At 48.2% G+C, this 20,438-nt stretch overlaps 1 protein-coding gene and 1 long non-coding RNA gene across 4 annotated transcripts; one reads left to right on the top strand and one right to left on the bottom strand.

The window, feature by feature from the left end:
• Window positions 1-3,024: 3,024 nt before the first annotated feature.
• On the top strand, window positions 3,025-17,865 carry LOC308592238 (leucine-rich glioma-inactivated protein 1-like). Of its 3 annotated transcripts, none has more exons than XM_081203547.1 (9): window positions 3,026-3,772; window positions 5,443-5,514; window positions 7,817-7,888; window positions 9,003-9,074; window positions 9,744-9,815; window positions 11,139-11,308; window positions 12,805-12,969; window positions 14,125-14,633; window positions 16,105-17,865. In XM_081203547.1, the coding sequence occupies exons 1-9, from the start codon at window positions 3,579-3,581 to the stop codon at window positions 16,408-16,410; spliced, it is 1,632 nt and encodes a 543-aa protein (XP_081059673.1). In that variant the 5' UTR covers window positions 3,026-3,578; the 3' UTR covers window positions 16,411-17,865. The 3 variants fall into 3 exon arrangements, with proteins under 3 accessions (XP_081059674.1, XP_081059673.1, XP_081059672.1); XM_081203546.1 differs by having other exon boundaries at window positions 14,059-14,633; XM_081203548.1 differs by lacking the exon at window positions 7,817-7,888 and having other exon boundaries at window positions 3,025-3,772; window positions 14,059-14,633.
• Window positions 16,710-20,389, bottom strand: LOC308592298. Its single transcript, XR_014010470.1, has 2 exons — window positions 18,373-20,389; window positions 16,710-18,000 (listed from the first exon to the last, which is right to left on the bottom strand). It is a non-coding gene; the product is annotated as an uncharacterized lncRNA (long non-coding RNA).
• Window positions 20,390-20,438: the final 49 nt, after the last annotated feature.

The following is a 20,438-nucleotide window of genomic DNA, read 5'->3' as shown; positions in this document are numbered from 1 at the left end:
CAAAGCAAAGGTGTTTATTCCTCATATATTTTCTAGATCATCGAACCCTATGCCCTCTTTGACATATAGAGCTAAACCACCCTCAATGCACTTGGATATTTCAGTAGAGTCTATATTCAGCTATAACAATACCCTGCTAATTTTCTCTATTCCACCAGGTTTCCAATAAACTCCCATGACGCTTCTTCCATTAGTTGGCATTAGTTCATGAAGTGAGCATAGTTCAGTGGAAGTCCCAAATTCAGTTTAGGGTTGTATCCAACTTGAGTTCTACTCAGTGAAATGAATGGTCCTAAGTTAGTCATATCCAATAATTTCAATGTATGTATCTTGAGTAACATTGGATACAAATATTTGAACTTAATGTGTGTGTGTGTGTGTGTGTGTGTGTGTGTGTGTGTGCATGCATGTGTTGTTGTTGTTGTTTTAAATATACATATATCCTTACATGCATATTGTTTTGTGTTGTTTTAACTGTTTTTCTATACGTAACTGTTTTATGTATGTTTTCATCACACTGGAGGCACATTTCTGTATACAGTGGTACCTCGGGTTAAGTACTTAATTCATTCTGGAGGTCTGTTCTTAACCTGAAACTGTTCTTAACCTGAAGTACCACTTTAGCTAATAGAGCCTCCTGCTGCCGCTGCACCGCCGGAGCCCGATTTCTGTTCTTATCCTGAAGCAAAGTTCTTAACCTGAAGCACTATTTCTGGCTTAGTGGAGTGTGTAACCTGAAGCGTATGTAACCTGAGGTACCACTGTACATTAACTGTGTATCCTATTGCTACCCCTATTTGAATCACTAAGAACTAGGGATAGGAGGTGGAATTTTGTTCAGTTTGAATTTTAGTGCAAGCCTACCTAATTTGCGCTTTCCAAAACAATATGCAAACCCAAACACAGCCATTTTTTAATATTTGCACTTCTTTGTAGACAAAAATGCATACAATAGGAGAAAGGTGCATAAAACTGTATATAATCGTGAAAATAGCCTGGAGTGCCAACTTGAATAAAATATTGGGGAGCTCAGGTAAACCCCATCCCAAATAATGAATCACAAGATGCTGTGAATACCCATCATTTGAATGGCAATGCCCATCAACTTGAAGGGGGTGCTCAAACATTTTATTGGGGGGGGGGCAAAGGGACCTTGGCCCCTAGGAGTTGGCACCTATGAAAATAGAACACACACAAACTGCTTTCAGAAATGCATATATTAGGAGAAATTTGCACTAAAATACTGAGAAATTATCATGAGGATTTTCAAAATGCAAACTGATGCAGAAATGTGGTGACCTGAAGACTGAAACAAAAAAAAGACAGAGAATCCAAAATTGATATATTCACACCAATCCCTCCCTAGAACACACTAGAATATTTCTGCTAAACATTAGAAATAACTTCCTGATGGTATCAGGTCTTTGACTATGGAGCTTGAAAGGTGGTGGACTCTCTGCTCATTCAAAAAAGTTAAGCAGACTCTAGATCAGGCATAGGCAAACTCGGCCCTCCAGATGTTTTGGGACTACAACTCCCATGATCCCTAGCTATCTAACAGGACCAGTGGTCAGGGATGATGGGAATTGTAGTCCCAAAACATCTGGAGGGCCGAGTTTGCCTATGCCTGATCTAGATGGTCTGCTATCCTTCCAAATACTATGATTGCTTTCAGAGTTGTTAAAGACTATATCGAGCTTCTTCTTCTTCTTTTAAAGCAGTGTACCCATGGAGTGTTGGACTTGACCTGAGAACAGGGAAGATTGGAGGAGACCCTTGATAAAGTACCATTTGGTGGGGCTGTTCATATGCCAGCTGGTCCCCTATAGATTATCCAGGTGGAAGCAGGAGCATCAGGGATTTGGGTCTTGGAACCTTCATTTAATTTCCCATAATGCCCTTGTTGTAGCATCACTCCAAGGTACATGGTAGACTCAGCCACCTTTTCTAGAGTGGGAAGCAAAGGCAGAGGTGAGTTTTTATGGATCCCAGGCAGCTGCCTGGGGAGACCTGGGTTCAAATCCCCATTGGTTTGGTGGGATAAGGTCAGTTGCTAGCCGTGTGTGTGTGTGTGTGTGTGTGTGTGTGTGTGTGTAATCTGCACTTCCGGTAGGGACTGTGAGATACAGACATGTGATTAATAGAATGAACGTGGAACTCTTGTTCTGAGATCTAATCTCACACACAGGAAGATCAGTGTCACCCATATGATTTTTGTGAAGGCAACACCAGCTGTGCAGTTAGATAATTTTACACTCTGGTAATGCTCTCTCTCTCTCTCTCTCTCTCACACACACACACACACACACACACACACACACACACCTGTTTTAGGTGGTAATATGTATTCAGAGGGCCAGCCCTACCATTAGGCAAAGTGAGGAGAATACCCTCAGGTGGCAAATATTGGGGAGCAACAGCAGTTCCCTGGTTCATCTTAAGCTCTAGGACCACCCTCCACTGTATATGCTACATGGCTTGCCCTGTACTGAGCTGCTGTCTTCAGGTGCTGTGTGGAGGACGCTATCCTGACACCAGTGCTGAAGATTCAGCAGCCAGGCTAGTCAACTTCTCGACACAAGAGAGGCCCCTATGTTGTCCTTTGCTTCAGAGGGCAAAACAACTTGGGCGAACCCTGAATTGGGGGCCCTCTTGCTCATTGCAGAAGAGCGTTAGAAGGGCCCTGCTTGGATCAGGCCCAAGTCCCAGCTTCTCCGCCATCCTATTCTGACAGTGGCCAGGCATATGCCTGTGGGAAGTGGAGATGACACGCAGTCGCGATGGCCATTATCCGCCATGAATTAGTCCAATCCTCATTTGCGCTAGTGGCCATCACTACCTCTTGCGGGAGCAATTTCCAGAGTTTTGATGTGCTGGGTGACAACAATGATTCCCCATCTCCTCCTTTCCCTCCAATTTCATTTGCCTCCCCAGTGTAGGTTGGTAGCTGTGCCAGCCGGGAGCTTGCATTCCTATTGGTTGGCAGCTTTCTCTCGCTCTCTCTCTGGTTTGTGTGTGTGCGCGCGCGTGTACACGCGGCGGTGATGTATCTGCGGAGACAAGAGCAGAGCAGAGAGAAAGGGAGGAAGGAGCGGAGAGGGAAACGGGTGCATGAACGTTAGAGAAATGGCTGTTTGGGGTTAGATCTTTCCTATCAGCCCCAAATCGATTAGCTGATTCTATTTCGTTTCCCTCCTTGGTGGAGAAGTCGATTATCTATCTATATATACATACACTTAGATCTTTAGCGATCACAGCAATCAGAGCAGCAGGCAAAGCGGGTTGCAAGATCCGCAGGCGGCGGTAACCCGGGAGCGTCTGCGCCGCCGAAAGGGAGTCGAAAAGGGACCCATTGCCGGATCCAGGCGCAGGCGGCGGAGAGGGCGCCTTGCACGCCACCGCGGAGGCCGGCGAGACCATGACGGCGGGAGCGCGGAGCAAAGCGCTGCCGCCTCGGGATTAGGACCCACGCGGACGCGACCGGTCGCTTTGCGCGAGCGGGGAAAGCAGAGCCTCCGCCGCCGGGAAGGCGCCCCGCCGGCCGGGCTGCTCGCCTGGGGCCCCTGCGAGGCTGGAGGATGGGCTGGCGCCTGGGGCTCGGCAGCGCCGGCGCCCCGCTGCTGCTGCTGCTGCTCCTGGCTGGGCCGGGCAGCGGCGGCCGAAAGTACCCCAAGCGCAAGTGCCCGGGGGGCTGCACCTGCTTCAAGGACACGGCCATCTGCGAGAAGGTCAAGGAGATCCCACGAGACCTGCCCCAGAACCTCTTCTCCCTGTAAGCAAGCTTCTCTCCGGGGTGCGGGTGCGGGGATTGGAGGCGGTGGAGGGGCTCGGGGAATGTCGCCCCCCACTCCACGCAGGAACCCCGCTTCCCTTTCCCTTACACGCAGGCCGAATACATGCATATTCTCCAGGACTCCTTGCTTGGAGAAGGTGGACAGCAGGGGGTTATAAAGGAGATAGAGATAGATAGATGGATAGATAGATAGATGACAGATAGATAGATGATAGATAGATAGATAGATGATAGATAGATAGATAGATAGATAGATAGATAGATAGATGATAGATAGATAGATAGATAGATAGATAGATAGATAGATAGATAGATAGATAGACAGACAGACAGACAGATAAATAATTTGCTTAAGTTTACACTTGATTCGGGTGGCTCCGGTTCATTGAGGAGGGGCTGGGCTAGGGGATTCATCTCCTAAAAGTTTGGGGCCAGGACTTGAATAATTTAGAGGAGGGGGTGCTATATACAGATCCCCTTGACTCCCCCACCCTCTCAATTTCACCCGGCTCCCCTGCCCCACCAGCCTTCGAAAAACAGCCCCTTAAGGATGGGTGAGGGACCCTCCCAAAAAGAAAAGTGAATGGCTCTTTTTAAACTGCCCTCTCCTCCCCACATCGGAACCCTGGACATGGGGCCGCCACCGTGGGGAGGGATATTGCCTGTGAAAATCAGCAACCAGCCCTTGGGGTGTGCTCTCCCACCCCCCTCCATTTCCCTCCCCGCCAATAGTTCTGGCTGGATGTCGGTTTTCCTGCTTGGCATCGTTTAGCATATTTATTCATTTCTAACTGCGAAATGATTTTTGGCAGCACGTAAAGGTGGATGCCCTGCTTCTCCCCTCCCCACATGGCTGTGTGGTGCAGTGATGGTGGCTCCTTGGCGGTTAGCTATGAGGAATCTGGAAGGTTTCGGGGACCCAGCGCTTTGAACCGTGCGGGGAAGAAGAATAATCTTCCCAAACTGTACTGGATCCTCGAGCCCAAGAATGTGCCCTCGGGGCCTTAGATCCCTTGCCTGTTCCCTAGAGCAACACCTCCAGTGGATACTACACAGCCCAGCTGTTACCTCCAGCGGTGGCATCCAAGGGTCAGGACAAGTGTCTATCCTAGGTGTGCCTCAAGTGCCCGCCCCCCATAGACTGGAGAGATAACTTGCAGGTGAAAACATCTGCAGATCTCTCAGGGATTGCTCTGCTGTTGCAGAGATGCAGGCATGCAGCTCCCTGGAGACCCTTGGAAGTGAGGAGAGGAACCATAGGTTGAAAAGCAATGTGTACTCCAGGAAAGCTTAGAGAAATTGCACAGAAACACACAACCACTCTAGCTGCTGCATGAAAAAAACAGAGGCGTATTTCAGCTCAGCTCTCTCTGTGCAGCAATGAAGGGTTTTTTTATGGGTGGTGGTGAGAAGACAACAACATTTGGGCTTTGAAAGGCTGGTTTTTTTGGAGTTCTGTGGTCAGGATGCTTTGGGGTTTGAGCTCCTTCAAGTCTGGGCAGGCTCAGTTTGGGGCTTACTGTGCCATCCTTCATGGGGCTTGCTGGTGCTGCCAGGCTGCCTGCAGCTGACATCTTTCCTCACATCATCCACTTTCCACCCCCCCTCCTTTCTCTTTCCTCCCCCTCTCCTCCTTCCTCTCTCTGCAGGTCTCTAATTCGCTCAGGATTCACCGAGATCTTAGCTGGCAGCTTTCAACAGGTGCCATCTCTCCAGCTGCTGTAAGGATTCCTGACACCTCGGTTGTGAGTGGTGTGTGTGGATAGACAATACCTGGCATGCCTTTTGTTTTCTCCATGCGTGTGAGCCACATAAGAAGCTGTTCCCGTAAACCTCCCTTTCAACCTGTGTGTCGCCCAGTGACGGTGAATCTCCTTAGGTCAATTTGTACTCTTTCGCTGCCTCTTGCTTTTGGATATGCACAGAGCAGGTGTGGGGAACCTTTGGCCCTCCAGATGTGACTGAGCTACAGCTGCCACCATCCCTGACCATGCTTGCTGTGTCTGATGGGAGTTGGCACTGTGGTCTAAACCATTGAGCCTCTTGGACTTGCCGATCGGAACGTCGGCGGTTTGAATCCCCACAATGGAGTGAGCTCCCATTGCTCTGTCCCAGCTCCTGCCAACCTAGCAGTTCGAAAGCATACCAGTGCAAGTAGATAAATAGGTACTGCTGCAGCGGGAAGGCAAATGCTCTCTGGTTTCCACCACAGTGTTCAGTTGAACCAGAAGCGGTTTAGTTATGCTGGCCACATGACCCAGAAAGCTGTCTGTGGACAAACGCCAGATCCCTCGGCCTGAAAGCAAGATGAGCACTGCAACCCCATAGTCGCCCATAGTTCAACCGCATCTGGTGGGACAAAAGTTCCCCGGCAGTATGTGAATATATCCACCTAGCTGTCTTCTCTAGCCCAACCTGGTGGCCTGCAAATGTATTGGACTCCAACTCCCATCATCCCTGACCATTGGCCATGGTGCTTGGGGGCTGATGGGAGTTAGAGTCCAACAACATCTGGAGGACAACAGGTTTGGAAGGCTGGTTTAGTCAATTTGTCAGTTAGAAAGGTCATTGGAAGGGAGTAAAAGGTGCTCAGGGAATTTGTTATACACATTTTTTATTTTTATACAAGTAGCATCACAAAAGAGGCATTTCCTCCAGTGTAAGAGACAACAGGCAGAATGCCTCTCCAAAAACAATGTCTGTTGCAACAAATTTGTGCATTGACTTAAAAAATGCTTTTCTTTGGAACAAAGGTTATCTTTCTGCAAATTAATGCAGATTTCATCAACTCATCCATCAGTTAATTGGCTTAAACTTGAACCATTAATCAACAATAGCAGCCCTGAAATTGATCTGCCTTATCAGTGACTGTTTGCAGATACTCCTGTGAGTGTGGATTTCAGGAGGGAACTTGTAACGTTTCACGAGATCGGGCTTGTGGGTTAGTGCCGACACTTGATTTTGCGGTACATGTGATGGTGTCTGTTGGTGTGTCTGTGTGTGCCCCCCGTAAGCATGTCTCTCTCACATCTGTGCAATTGTATTTGTACATTTTCACGGATACTTGCTTGTGCCCTACTGCTGCTTAAGGGGTGGGTGAGAGAATCTCACGCATCGCAAGCAGAGCCAAGTGGGGTGGAAATAGTGAGTAGAGGCCTTCATTCCAATCTGCGCTGATGCAGGGCGGAGGAAGTTTCTCACTGGCATGATGGCAGTGCTTAATGAGAGAGAGAAAGGTACCCGTATGAATCCAGAACTGGATTCCAACATCATAGGAAGTCTCCTAACTGCAAGTGTGTGGATAGAAATGGCCCACACATGTTCTACAAAAAATGCATATTCTGTGCATGCTCCAAGTCACTGTTTTCCCTGTCATTTTGTCACATAGTCCAACCTTGATCCCTTGGGTTGAAGAACAGATTTGGGGGCCAAACCCTGCCAAGGCATGGGCGTAGCCAGGGGGCGCAAGAGGGGAAGCTCCCCCCCAATCAATTAAAACAATAGAAATACTTAACTGACCAATCACGTCGGTTCTGCCCCCCCCCCCATAAAAGTCCTACCCTACCCAACAAAAAATCCAGGCTATGTCCATGTGCTGAGCTCTAGCTAATAACAAGAGCAAGGGGGGGCTGGTGCAGAATGCTCTGGCATAATACTCTGGGCACCCCATTAGATCTCTCCATTACAGCTAAGGGGTGATTGGCAGGCCCCTTTCCTTCCTGTTGACCTTCCAGCTGTGGGTAGACCAAGGTCTTGGTACTAGTGAGATAGCTCCTCACTGAGTCCTCTTTCGCCCACCATTGGAACACCAGATTGTGAGTGTGATTTAACTCTTTTGGACGGTAGCGACAGTAGACCTTGTTACCATGCCCTCCCAAACCTAGAGGGCACCTTGATGCAAGATGCAGCGATTTGGGACGCAAGCCCTGCTCCCTGTCTTCCATCCCAGACTTGGTTACCGTCCCCGTCGTATGCCCCAGTGTCTGACCTGCCTGCTTCTTCCCCCAATCCCCCAACCCCTAGCTTGATCACTTACAACTCCCTGGAACTGATCGGGGACGACGCCTTTGTGGGACTCATACACCTGGAGTACTTGTGAGTGTGCAAGGGGGGGCGTCAGGGGAGGGTTGGGGGCAGCCATGTGCGTTGGGGTGGGGTGGAGTGGGGCGAGGCATAAATGATGGATTGGGATGGATATTTGGGACAAGGTTGAGTCACTTTAGGAGGTGAATCCGTATTAAGAGAAGGCAGGCAATTTATTAAAGATCTCCCTAGTTGACTAATCTCCTAGGCTTTAATTTTGTTACTTAATCTTCGCTTAAGTTTAAGTACACTTCCGTAGACTACAACATCAGTGAATTTTTTGAAAGGAAACATGCTGTTTTAAATGTGCATAATGGTCTGATTTAATAAATTAATAGAAATTATGCACATTTATATAAATAATAATAGGCTAATTAAACAAGCTATACGGCCTTTTAAACTGGGGGGGTATTGGTTTTGTTTGTTGTTATGGTATGTATTTATGTGCTTTTATATTGTAAACTGCCCTGTGATCTACAGATGAAGGGTGGTATAGAAACTTAATAATAATAATAATAATAATAATAATAATAATAATAGTGAAAGATAGGTTTGCAACCTCTTTCGGCTAGTTCAGATGTGACACCAAACCAGATGTCGTACCAAGAATCGTGTAAATGAGCCTCTGTGCTCACACAGTCGCTACACCTTCCACACTACTCCTCACACTCTCTGGTTTCCTTCTGATGTAGCAGCAATCCACAGTTTGCTGTTACATCTGAACTGGGCAACCTGTGGTCTGGGCAAACCATGAATTCAACAAAACAGGTATATAAACCCAGTCCAAAACTGTGGTTTGTAGGAAAACTGTGGCATACACCAACCATGGATTGGTCTGGTTCAGGCCACTAAACTATGGTTTGCCACTAAGCCAAAAGCAAGAGAGGAATTCAGAGTGTGAGAGAGGTGAGATAGGAAGGTATGAGCTGCTGTGCCTGGATCCAACACATACAGCTTTTATAGATAAGTCTTGCTATTTCAGGCTTCTAACCCCCGTCCCTGCTCCATCCCTTGAAGCCATGAATATCACCATTAAACTTCTGAGGCTGGCTACCTAGTGTCCCTTTTAGTTGTCCCTCCACTGCTGTCTTCCAAATTGTGACTTAATTGTTCTTTCCACTTGTAGGTTCATTGAGCAAAACAGGCTTGAAGCAATCTCTAAGAACGCCTTCCGAGGTCTCAAGAACCTCCTCTACCTGTGAGTGATTTTTTTGACCCACTCCTAATCCCAGTCTATCCCTTAACACAGACCCAAACAATCTCACTTCCCAACATGGCATCCAGCCGCCCCACATCTCCATACTTGTCCTCTCCTTCTCTCCACCTTACACTTCCTTGCATTTTCTCCAAATACCAGATTTCCATATGATGTTGGATTCCAGATTCCAGCATTCCCGGACCGTTCTCATCATCCCTCACTGCTCCCAACACCCCCAAATCCAACTCCCATCATTCCTGACCAGTAGCAAAACGTATTTTGCAGACCCTGTTGGTTCCTAATACATATCCCCTTTATTTAAACTGTGCTTCCTTCACTTCCACCGCAATGTTCGCCTTCCCAGCCCCGCAAACTGAGGATGTGTACGTTGCCTTCCTTCTAAGTGCTTTCCCTGCCAGTGTGGTGTAGTGGTTAAGAGCGGTGGACTTGTCATCTGGTGAACCGGGTTCGCTTCCCCGCTCCTCCACATGCAGCTGCTGGGTGGCCTTGGGCTAGTCACACTTCTCTGAAATCTCTCAGCCTCACTCACCTCACAGAGTGTTTGCTGTGGGGGAGGAAGGGAAAGGAGATTGTTAGCCGCTTTGAGACTCCTTAGGGTAGTGATAAAGTGGGATATCAAATCCAAACTCTTCTTCTTCTTGCCCACAGGAATTTGGCTAACAATAACTTGCAGACCTTACCAAGGAACCTGTTCCAGGGCTTAGATGCTTTGACTTCAGTGTGAGTGTGGGGCTAAGGGGGGGGGAGGGTTGTGGGTGTGGAGTACATGGAGGATGTGGGGCACTTCCTGGCAGTCACTAATTTTGGGTGGGATTCAGTTGCTTCCTGGCAAAGTCAGGTTGCCACCATTAGAGTTGGTTGGGCGGTCTTGCGCTATTAACCCCCTTCCCTCAAAAGATCAGACCTCTTGCCATAATAAAAGTGAGGGGGGAATGCATGAGAAAGCACAGGACGATATTTGCTTTGGCACAAGTTCATCTAACCTCCTCACAAACAAGTCAGAAGGAATGCTCTTGAAATAGCTAACGTTGTCTAACAGCTTAACATGAGTCGACAGTGTGATGCAGCAGCAAAAAACAAAACAAAACCCCTAATGCTATTTGAGGCTTCATCATCAGAAGTATAGGGAAGTCATATTCTGCCACACCTGGAGTATTGTGTCCAGTTCTGGGTGCCACAATTTATGAGGAATGGTTGAAGGAGCTGGGTATGTTTAGTCTGGATAAGAGGAAATACGATAGGCTTCTTCAAATACATCAAGGGCTGTCATATGGAAGATGGAATAAGCTTGTTTTCTCCTGCTCTGGAGGTGGCACTCGGAACAGTGGCTTCAAAATACAAGAAAGGAGATTCTGGCTAAACATTAGGAAGAACTTTCTGACAGTAAGAGCTGTTTGATAGTGGAATGGTCTCCCTTTGGAGGTTGTGGAGTCTGCTTCCTTGGAGGTTTTTAAGCAGAAGTTGGATGGCCATCTGCCATGGATGCTTCAGTGGAGATTCCTGCATTGCAGGGGGTGAAATCCCTTCTAACTCTACAATTCTTGGATTCTAAGTGCCCATAGTGATTCAGTTACCTCTCCGCTGCTGGCAAGGAGGGCAATCAAAAGCGCACTGGAGTCTCTTGCAAAGGAAAGCCAAAGGGGAGGACCTCATGTCACAAGCTCTGCGTGGGTGGAGATTAATTTGCTCGGCTAATTGTGGGCACAGTTGCTGAAGCAGCGACAGTTTTCAAAACAGTGCCACCCCAAGCTATGTTCACCATCCTAACCTAATTACAAAAGGATGCAAAAGTTGACTATGCTGTAAGAAGGGAGGGAGCAAGGCTGGGGCAGGGCAAGGGAAGAGGGCAGGGATAGCCAACATGGTGCCCTTCAGAAGCTTTTGAACTGAAACTCCATAGAATTGTAGAATTGGAAGGGACTCTGAGGGTCATCTAGTCCAACCCCCAGCAATGCAGGAATCTAATCCAACAATGATAACACTGTCCACATTTCGGCTGCCCTCACCCTAGTGCTGGTCCCAAACTGGATTCTTTCCTGGCAGGGACTTGCGGGGAAACGCTTTCCACTGTGACTGCAAACTCAAATGGCTGGTGGAGTGGCTGGGCGAGACCAACGCCCAGGTGGAGCCCATGGAGTGCCGGTCGCCGCCGGAGCTGAACCGCACCAAAATCAGTGACCTCCGCCCTGCAGGCTTCAACTGCATCACCACAGGTAGGTCATCGCTTTCTCCCCTGCGCTTCCCCACCTGGAAGAGGATCCCCACCACCACCTTCACTCAAGGACAGCCCAAGACATTTTGTAAACCACTTTTTGGTCACGTCTGATGCAAAGCAGTATATAAATACGCAAAATAAACAAGAACCCCCACCCGCTACAGTTCTTTTGAGATTCCCTGTCCTCTTATTCCAGCCCCTCCAGTCTGTTCTCTTCTGCCACTCTGCTGTCTTTGTTTTCAACAGGAGTGCCAGCTTGGCTCCACGACCGTGGGTACCCGGGGCCATTGATCGTGCATGGCCCTGGCACTGAAATTTGTGGGTGCCTGGCACCTTCATGGGGAATTTTATGGGTGCTTGGGCACCCAGGGCCCCAGGGAGTTGGCACCAATGGTTTCCACATATAGCAGGTGTTTGCTGATTGAGGAGTCAGGCTGCCTGCCCATCAGATGTCAAGGAGATGAAGAACTACACATCTTTTAGAAGACATCTGAAGGCAGCCCTGTATCAGGAAGTTCTTAATGTTTGACATTATATTATTTATTATTTTATTTTTACTTTATATTTTATATTTTGCTGGAAGCCACCCAGTCAAATGGGTGGGGTAATAATGTTATTGTTGTTGTTGTTTGGTTTCAGCCTTGCCTTCAGCTTCCCTGCTTGTGGGATTCTTAATGGCATCTGGTTTGGGATACTGGACTCGAATACTTGAGGGGTTTGAACCTCATGATGCTAGTGGACTCCAACTCCTGTCAGCCCAGCCAGGATGGCCAGTGGTTAGGGATGATGGGATTCGTAGTCCAGGATCATCTGGAGAGTCACAGGTTTCTCACCCCTGAGATAAGCCTTTTGGTCTGATCTAGGATGAGTACTTTTATGGTTCTTAGGTTCTTCATGGCTGTCGTGGGTGACAAACATGATCAGGATTATGCATGGTGTAGGGGGAAAGAGGATAGAAGAGAAGCTTTTCTCCTTTCAGATCACTAGAACAGCTGTTTTTGGATTACAGTTCCCATCATTCCTGGCCACTGGTCCTGTTAGCTTGGGATGATGGGAGTTGTAGTCCAAAAACAGCTGGAGACTCATGTTTGAGAAACCCTGCACCAGAAGTTGGGATTGTCCAATTGAATTTTTGGGGGCATCAGTGCAGGGCAGACCAAAGGAAACACTTTTGTCACCTGGTGGGATTTGCCACCCAGAGATGTGGTGGCCATGACTCTAGATGTCTTTAAAAGTTGATTTGGGAGAGTTCTGAGAGGCAGATAAAGAAATGTGTGCCTGAGGGTTTAAAAGCAGTACTGTAAATAAATACAAAGAGTCTGTGATGTGGGTGGGTGGGTGGGTGGGTGTTTAAGGCAAGCCTGAGGAACATGCCCTAATTGATTAATAGTGTTTCAGCCAGCCGAGTTGTCCCCACTCAGGACAGTTGAAGCAAATAGAAGCAGAGGAGGTCCTTTCCTGTTCAAGTTCTAACCTCCACCCTCTTTCCTGCAGACCTTGTTCTCTTCGACACGCTACCTGAGCAGTCGCTCTCGGTGGAAACCTTCATGAACAACAAGGAACAGAACTTGGTCATTGCCCAGCCCTTCACTGGCCGCTGCAGTTTCTTGGAGTGGGACCATGTGGCCGGGAAATTCCGCACCTATGCCAGCATTAACGGTGAGCTATGCACCCACTTCCTCTCCTGACTCTATTAGAGACCCTGTCTTACATCCTGGGAGGCAGAAGAGCTTTAGCCCAGTGGTAGGGTGTTGGCTTGACATGCCAGAGGTCCCTGGTTCAATCCCCAGCACCTCCAGGTAGGACTGGGAAGGTTCCCTTGCCTGAATCCCTGGAGAGCTGCTGTCAATCATTGCAGACAATACTGGGCTAGATGGTCAGAAAGTAAAAGCGGTTTTCTATGATCCTTATTAATGGACAAGGTCAGCAACAATACATGAGTGTGGGAGAAAGCTTGAGAGTTAATGTTTGTAGGAAGGCTCATTGTGTTCCAGGTGCAGCGAGGGAAGGACTCTAATGTAGCTGCTAGTGTTAAAGAGGCTGGCTGGGGTTTGAGGTGTGAGGCCAGGGATGGTGAACCCCTACACACACACCCAGACACTGTTGGACTCCAATTCCCATAAGCCCCTGCCTGCATGGCCAATGGTCAGACATGGTGGGAGCTGCAGCCCAGCAGCCTCTGGGAGAATGTACGTTCCCTACTTGTGTTCTATGGTTCACTTGTGTTTTTATCCTCTAAGAAACCGATAAGATCATTAGGGCTGGGCGTTATATCAATATATCATCCAGTTTGAGGTCCGTATTGTGATATAGGCGTCATAATTTTTGACCTGGCAATATATCGCGAATTGTGATGTTTGTGTGTGCGCACCATGCAAAAATTGCAATGCGGGGGGAAACCGTGAAGCCAGCCCAATGCCTTTACATAGCTCCATCCTTATTTCAGACATTGTGATAGATGATAGATAGATAGATAGATAGATAGATAGATAGATAGATGATAGATAGATGATAGATAGATAGATAGATAGATAGATAGATAGATAGATAGATAGATCATGATGTTTAGCTGGCAATATATTGCAATGTTGAAAACCAGATATCGTCCAGCCCTAAAGATCATTCATGTTTCCCTTCTTACGGAAGCCATGTCTCTGTAGTATGACACTGAACACTTGCCCACCCGTCCGCCATTTTGTCTGTGTTCCATTGGGCCTTCTCCATAGCTGCTGTTTCTTTCAACTGTAGCCTCTCTAACATCACGCAAAGGAGCAGGTCACCATTCGTTCTCTCCACACCGTCTCCACTTCCTAGGCTCGTCCACAGTGGTCTGCAAACCCCTGGTGATCGACGGCCACCTCTTTGTGATAGTGGCTCAGCTGTTCGGAGGCTCGCACATCTACAAGCGGCATGAAGCAGCAGCGGGGGGCTTCGTACACATGCAGGCCATCGACGGCTCCCGCATCCGCAAGCCCAACGACATTGAGGTCTTCCGCGTGGAGGGAGACTGGTATTTCATCATGGCCGACAGCTCCAAGGCCGGCTCCACTACGCTGTATCGCTGGAACGGGCATGGCTTCTACTCGCATCAGTCTCTGCACCCCTGGTATCGCGACACAGATGCCGAGTTCCTGGAGATTGCTGGCAAACCCCACCTCATCTTGGCCAGCAGCTCTCAGCGCCCTGTCGTCTACCAGTGGAATAAGCAGCAGTTTGTCCGCCGCACGGACATCCCTGACATGGACGATGTCTATGCCGTCAAGCACTTCAAAGTCAAGGAGGATGTCTACGTTTGCCTGACCCGATTCCTTGGTGACTCCAAGGTGAGGCTGGTGGAATTGTCACCAAGTCCCAATTTGCTTCTCAGTAGGACAGGTGTGGGGAATCTTTGGCCTTCCAGATGTTGCTACAGCTACAGTTCCCATCAGCCCCAGCAAGCATGGGCAATGGCGGTTGTAGTTGAACAATGCCTAGAGTAGGGTTTCCCAACCTTGGATCTCCCAAGCTGTTGTTGGACTACAACTCCCATCATCCCTAGCTAACAGTGCCCATGGTCAGGGATGATGGGAATTGTGGTCCTAAAACAGCTGGAGACCCAAGTTTGGGTAACACTGGTCTAGAGGGCCAGGGTTTCTTCAACCCTGCAGTGGGGGAATGTGCTTATGCTCGGTGGAAAGGTGTTGAAACTGCCCTTAGTCCACTCTCATTTACAGCACCGCCTGTTTCTGAATGTTGAGGTGTGGTGGGTGTTGAACCTGGCAGCCTAGAGGTAAAGGAAGCCCTGAGCAGGGAAGTAGATATGGAGTGCTCCTGAAGTCTGCTTTCAGACACATTAGGCTGCATTAGTAGAACCACAGTTTCCAAGCCATGGCAAAGAAATGCCACTTATTCCACATTAACCAGACCTCATCTGGTGTAAAGTGCCCATTTCTGGGTGCTGCACATTAAGAAAGTAGCAGACAAATTGGTTGCGGTTCAGGGGAGGGCAGTGAAGATGGTCCTGTGTTGAAGAAACTGAGTGTGTTTAGAATGGAGACTACGATATGGCAGCATCTTCAAGCACCTGTTGTGCTTTATACAGAAAAGGACAAAAAGTGGTTGTTTATGTGAGGGAATAAAGAGCTACCCTGGCACAAGGCCTACCCTTGACCCAATAAACCATGGCTTATCAGCCCCAAACCCATCACTTCCCTACGTGGGACTGCCCAAATTCTAGTGACTGGTAAGAAATGAATGAATTTGTTATCCTGTCCTGGTCACAGGTCTTTTTAAGTACATCAATCACCCAGTTCTTGGCTCAATTAGAAGTAGGATATGATAATATTATATCATTAATGTTGTTGTTGTTGTTGTTGTTGTTGTTGTTTTATTTATACTCCACTAATCTGGCTGGGTTTCCCCAGCCACTCTGTGCAGCTCCCAACAAAATATTAAAAATAGAATAAAACATCAAACATTAAAAGCTTCCCTAAACAGGGCTGCCTTCAGATGTCTTCTAAAAGTCAGATAGTTGTTTATTTCCTTGACATCTGATGGGAGGGTGTTCCACAGGGTGGGGGCCACTACTGAGAAGGCCCTCTGCCTGGTTCCCTGTAACCTCACTTCTCGCAGGGAGGGAACCGCCAGAAGGCCCTTGGAACTGGACCTCAGTGTCCGGGCTGAACAATGGGGGTGGAGATGCTCCTTAAGGTATTCTGGGCCGAGTTCGAGCATATCCAACCCTGTGTTGCACTTTGCTGGAGTCTCCATCTTTCCAAGGGCAGCTGAGCTCACGTTCCTCTCTGCCACCCGCAGGTGATGCACTGGGACGGCTCCATGTTCCGAGATGTCCAGCAGATGCCTTCCCGCGGCTCCATGGTCTTCCAGCCGCTGAGCATCGCCGGTTACCGCTACGCCTTCCTAGGCAATGACTACTCCTTCAGCAAAGTGTACCTCTATGACCCTGTCACAGGGCTCTTCCAGCACTTCCAAGAGCTGAGCACCCAGGCCCCGCGCTCCTTCGCCCACCTCAGCATCGACAACCAGGACTTCCTCATCGCCTCCAGCTTCAAGGGCCAAACGCATATCTACCGGCATGTCATCAACGATCAGAGTGCCTGAGCCTGGTGGTGGTGGGGTTGGGGGTGTCAAGGAGAAGAGGCAGCCACCATGGGGAGAGGAAGGGCAGGAGAGGAGCCAGCCCCTGGAGGAAGTGCAGTGCCAGAGGCAACTACTAGGAAGGCAGGACGGGAAGCAAGACGCTGCTGAGAGTGCAATTCTCCAGCGGCAGAGAAGGGTGGAGAGGACTGGGTAACAGCTAGCCAGTGGGTGGAAGGCAGGCAAACTGAACAGCCACAATTCACTAGCACGTGAAAATAATGGCAACAGGAACAGTCCACAGAATGCTTTAAAAAATAAACAAAAAAACAACCGCTAGAACAAAGGATGTTGGAGATTGCAGGACCAAAAGCCCACAATGCTTTGCAGTGGGGCTAAACTGAGCATCTTCACAGATGGGGGCGTGCAGATTTGGAGAGGCAAACCTTGCTTAAAATCAATCCGAATTTTGTTCCCGGTCGTTTCCCCCCCGCTTAAAGCATGGATGCTCTCCATTTAAATACTGTTCCTCCTCACTAACGTGGATGAAGGCTTGTGTTTTCCCCTCCCCAAGTCAACTTTTATTGTCTTTTTTAAAAAGGTTTCAGTTCAAACCGTTACCCCTTGCTTAATTTCTCTGCTCGCTTGTTGTTTTTACTACAAATTATTTCCCCTCCTTTTCAAATGCATGGTTGTTGTTTTCTAAATGAAATTTGTGCAATCCAGCAAAAGGTAAGCTGTAACCCTATACCCACTGATCTGGGAGCATGAACCTGTGGAACTCAATGGGACCTACACCTGGGTCTAGGATTGCGCTATGTCATTGAAATCCGTGACATTTAATCGGCCGCTGCAAAGTCCCATTCTAGGTTAAAACTGCAGAATTCCATGTATGGTTCTATGGAAGCAAGTGTCAATGGCATTCAATGAGACACCTGCAATTATTGACCGCTGGGTTGCATCAAATGTGTTTTTAATGGCCGTTTTCAGTCTTATGGTTTTTTGAATATTTTTAGGCACGACACAGTGTCTGGTTCTTAAAGCACAACTAAAGCACAAGCTTAGCTTTCAAGCACATGAGGTACCCCTGCTCCTTTTGATGTGGGTCAGGGGGAGAAAACCGAGGGGGCACAGGGTAGGCTGGACTCACTGATAGGATGGGTGAGCAAAGGAGACTACAGAACTGAGAAAGGCTCCAGGGAGATCTGCCATGCATCTTAAGTACAGCATTTATCCCTTTACCTGTAAATAACCAGCATGTTGTTCAAATCCATCAACCTTCTTCCAGTAGTGGGCAGCACTGGGCTGCAAGGAGTACATGCTCTTACTGGAATCATGAGGATATTGAGCTGGCATCACCTGGGCAGAGACTGTTTCTCCGACAGAGGCAGACCGCCTTCTTCTTCTGTCTCTCATTCATGACGTGGGGGTCCCACAACATGCGACCAATGTAAATAATAATAAAAATAGTATATTGTTCGTGGGCTCATGAGTAGTATTGATTGCTGTGCACCTTCTTCCCAACTGCAACAACAGGTGGGTTGTGCCAATAATCATATCAAGGAGGGGGGGTGCCCAGGCACAACCGTACTGTGCTGCCAGGTTTGTTGCATGCTAGACTCCATGGGGTCAGGGACGTGGATGGCACTGTGGGTTAAACCACAGAGCCTAGGACTTGCTGATCAGAAGGTCGGCGGTTCGAATCCCCACGACGGGGTGAGCTCCCGTTGCTCGGTCCCTGCTCCTGCCAACCTAGCAGATCGAAAGCACGTCAAAGTGCAAGCAGATAAATAGGTACCGCTCTGGCGGGAAGGTAAACGGCTTTTCTGTGTGCTGCTCTGGTTTGCCAGAAGCGACCTAGTCATACTGGACACATGACCCGGAAGCTGTACGTTGGCTGCCTCGGCCAATAAAGCGAGATGAGCGCCACAACCCCAGAGTCGGTCATGACTGGACCTAATGGTCAGGGGTCCCTTTACCCTTTACCTAGACTCCATGGGGGGAGCAGGGGAGAAGTTACTCTGAAGAGAGTGCACTGCTGTGTTTGCCACCATTGCATTTTCCAGGAAACTTCCTGCAAGTTCAAGAACATGAGAGCCCTGCAGGACCAGGCCAAAGGCCCACCTAATCCCAATATTGTGTTCCCAAAGTGGCCAGCAAAATGCATTGGTTTCCAGCAGGACGTGAGCACAAAAACACTGTCCAATCATGATCCCTAGCCACTGGCAGTGGCTAAATGGATACAGCAGGCATGAGAAATCTTTGGCCCTCCCCATGCTGCGGACTACGACTCACGTAATTCCTGGCTATGGATAGGCTCCCTGGGGCTGATGGGAGTTGCAGTTCAGCAACATCCAGAAGTCGCCATGTTGGCTGGAGGATGTACAAAGCTAGAACCAATTCTGAAATGGGAAGACATTTTCAGCAGACATTTGCGTTTATTATCGTGATTAAAGTTCACGGAGCAGTTGATACCTCAAGGTGGACAAAGATAAAAATTGTAATCTCGGTTGCGTAATTCCCAGCTTCACAAATCTGCAGTTTCATCAAGCCAAGGCTACACACGCCTTGACCAAACTGGACAGAGAATCCATCCACAAGGCATGCCAAAGTTGCTGACAGCACCACTTCTTTTACTTGTGCAAGATCCATTTGAGGCCATCTTCCTAGTGCCTCTGGATTTAATGTTTTGCAGGAATACACCTGCTTCCCAAGCCTTCATATTCAAGGATTTAAGAACCACAGAGACGCAGCTATAAATTGTCAAATGAAGAGAAAGCAGCAGAGATCTACTATACAAAAATATGAAGTCTGGATCCTGTGATGTTAGCATTGCTTTTCCTTCTACTGGGATCTTTCTCGTAGCCTCGCATGCATACAGGCAGCAATATAAAGGAGAGTTTGCTCTGTACAACATGCTTTTTTTATTATTCACTCCATTTTTGGATAGCTATATCTTGCCTTTTAGGACAAAACCCTCCCAAAGTGGCTTACAGCTCAAAGCAATTAAGCCAGAGTACATTGCAGTAAGCAACATTTGGAAGCGCATCAGCTGTAAACATTCAGCCAGCAGAAAATTGTTCAAGTAATGCCTTGCAATTAAGAAACAAAAGTGTTTGGAACAAGAGTGTCCACAGACAGCAAGTGAGCGGGGGCTAGTGGAGATCGCAAGGAAGTAAATTCCAGAGGTGCCATTGGGCTGCCACTAAGAGACACGGTACCTTGAGTGATCAACTACAAATCTGCAAAACTGTGAATTGTGTAACCCAGAAATGATTTCAGCTTCCAGGCTCCGTGCAGCTTGGAAGACACTAAAACAGGGTAAGGCCCTAAGGATGTGATCCTTCCAACTTAGGGAAGGGCTGTGGTTGAGCATCTGCTTTGCATGTTGAAGGTCATAGGTTCAATCACTGTCATCTCTAGGTAGGACTGGGAGAAAGACTGTGTCTGAAACCCTGGACAGCTGCTAATGGAGCATAGACACTGCCAGCCTAGCTGGACTAATGGTCTAGATCTGTACAGGAGTTGTGAGTCCCAACAACTGAAGGCCCATAGGTTCCCCACTCCTGTCTTAGAACATGGGATAGCACTCTCTTGGAAATGGCCCATGCTTCCTGCAAAACACAAGCCTCCCTCCCTCCAGTTTCATGTTCTACATGCAACGTCTTCACACACACTGACTAAATCGGTGGGAATTTCTACAGGCAAAGGCACCAGCTTTTGAAGACTGGGCTTCCCCTCTCTCATGGTGTAATGACAACAGCTAAACTTCAGTGGTGTGCTTCTGGTCTCTGGACATGCCGCCTTGTGACTGGGCCTTAATTCAACCTGAGGGCCATTTGGGCAGCCTTCCAAGGATCACATGTCACATGGGACCAAGGATAAACATGGACACAATTTTTTTGTACAGTAGACTTGTTTCATACACTTCTTTTTGTCCTCCCTCCAGGCTGGCAAGAGGCATTGTTCAAGTTCAAGGACATATTCCAGCCAGGCAAAAGCACACAAGAGAGAGAGAGAGGACCCTCACTGCTGCCTTAAATCAGAATCAT

The sequence above is a fragment of the Podarcis bocagei genome (genome assembly GCF_964188305.1).
Source record: "Podarcis bocagei genome assembly, chromosome: 7".
In the NCBI taxonomy this organism is placed as follows: domain Eukaryota; kingdom Metazoa; phylum Chordata; class Lepidosauria; order Squamata; family Lacertidae; genus Podarcis; species Podarcis bocagei.
Note: the sequence above shows the minus strand (reverse complement) of the source record. Positions and strands in the feature narration are given on the sequence as shown.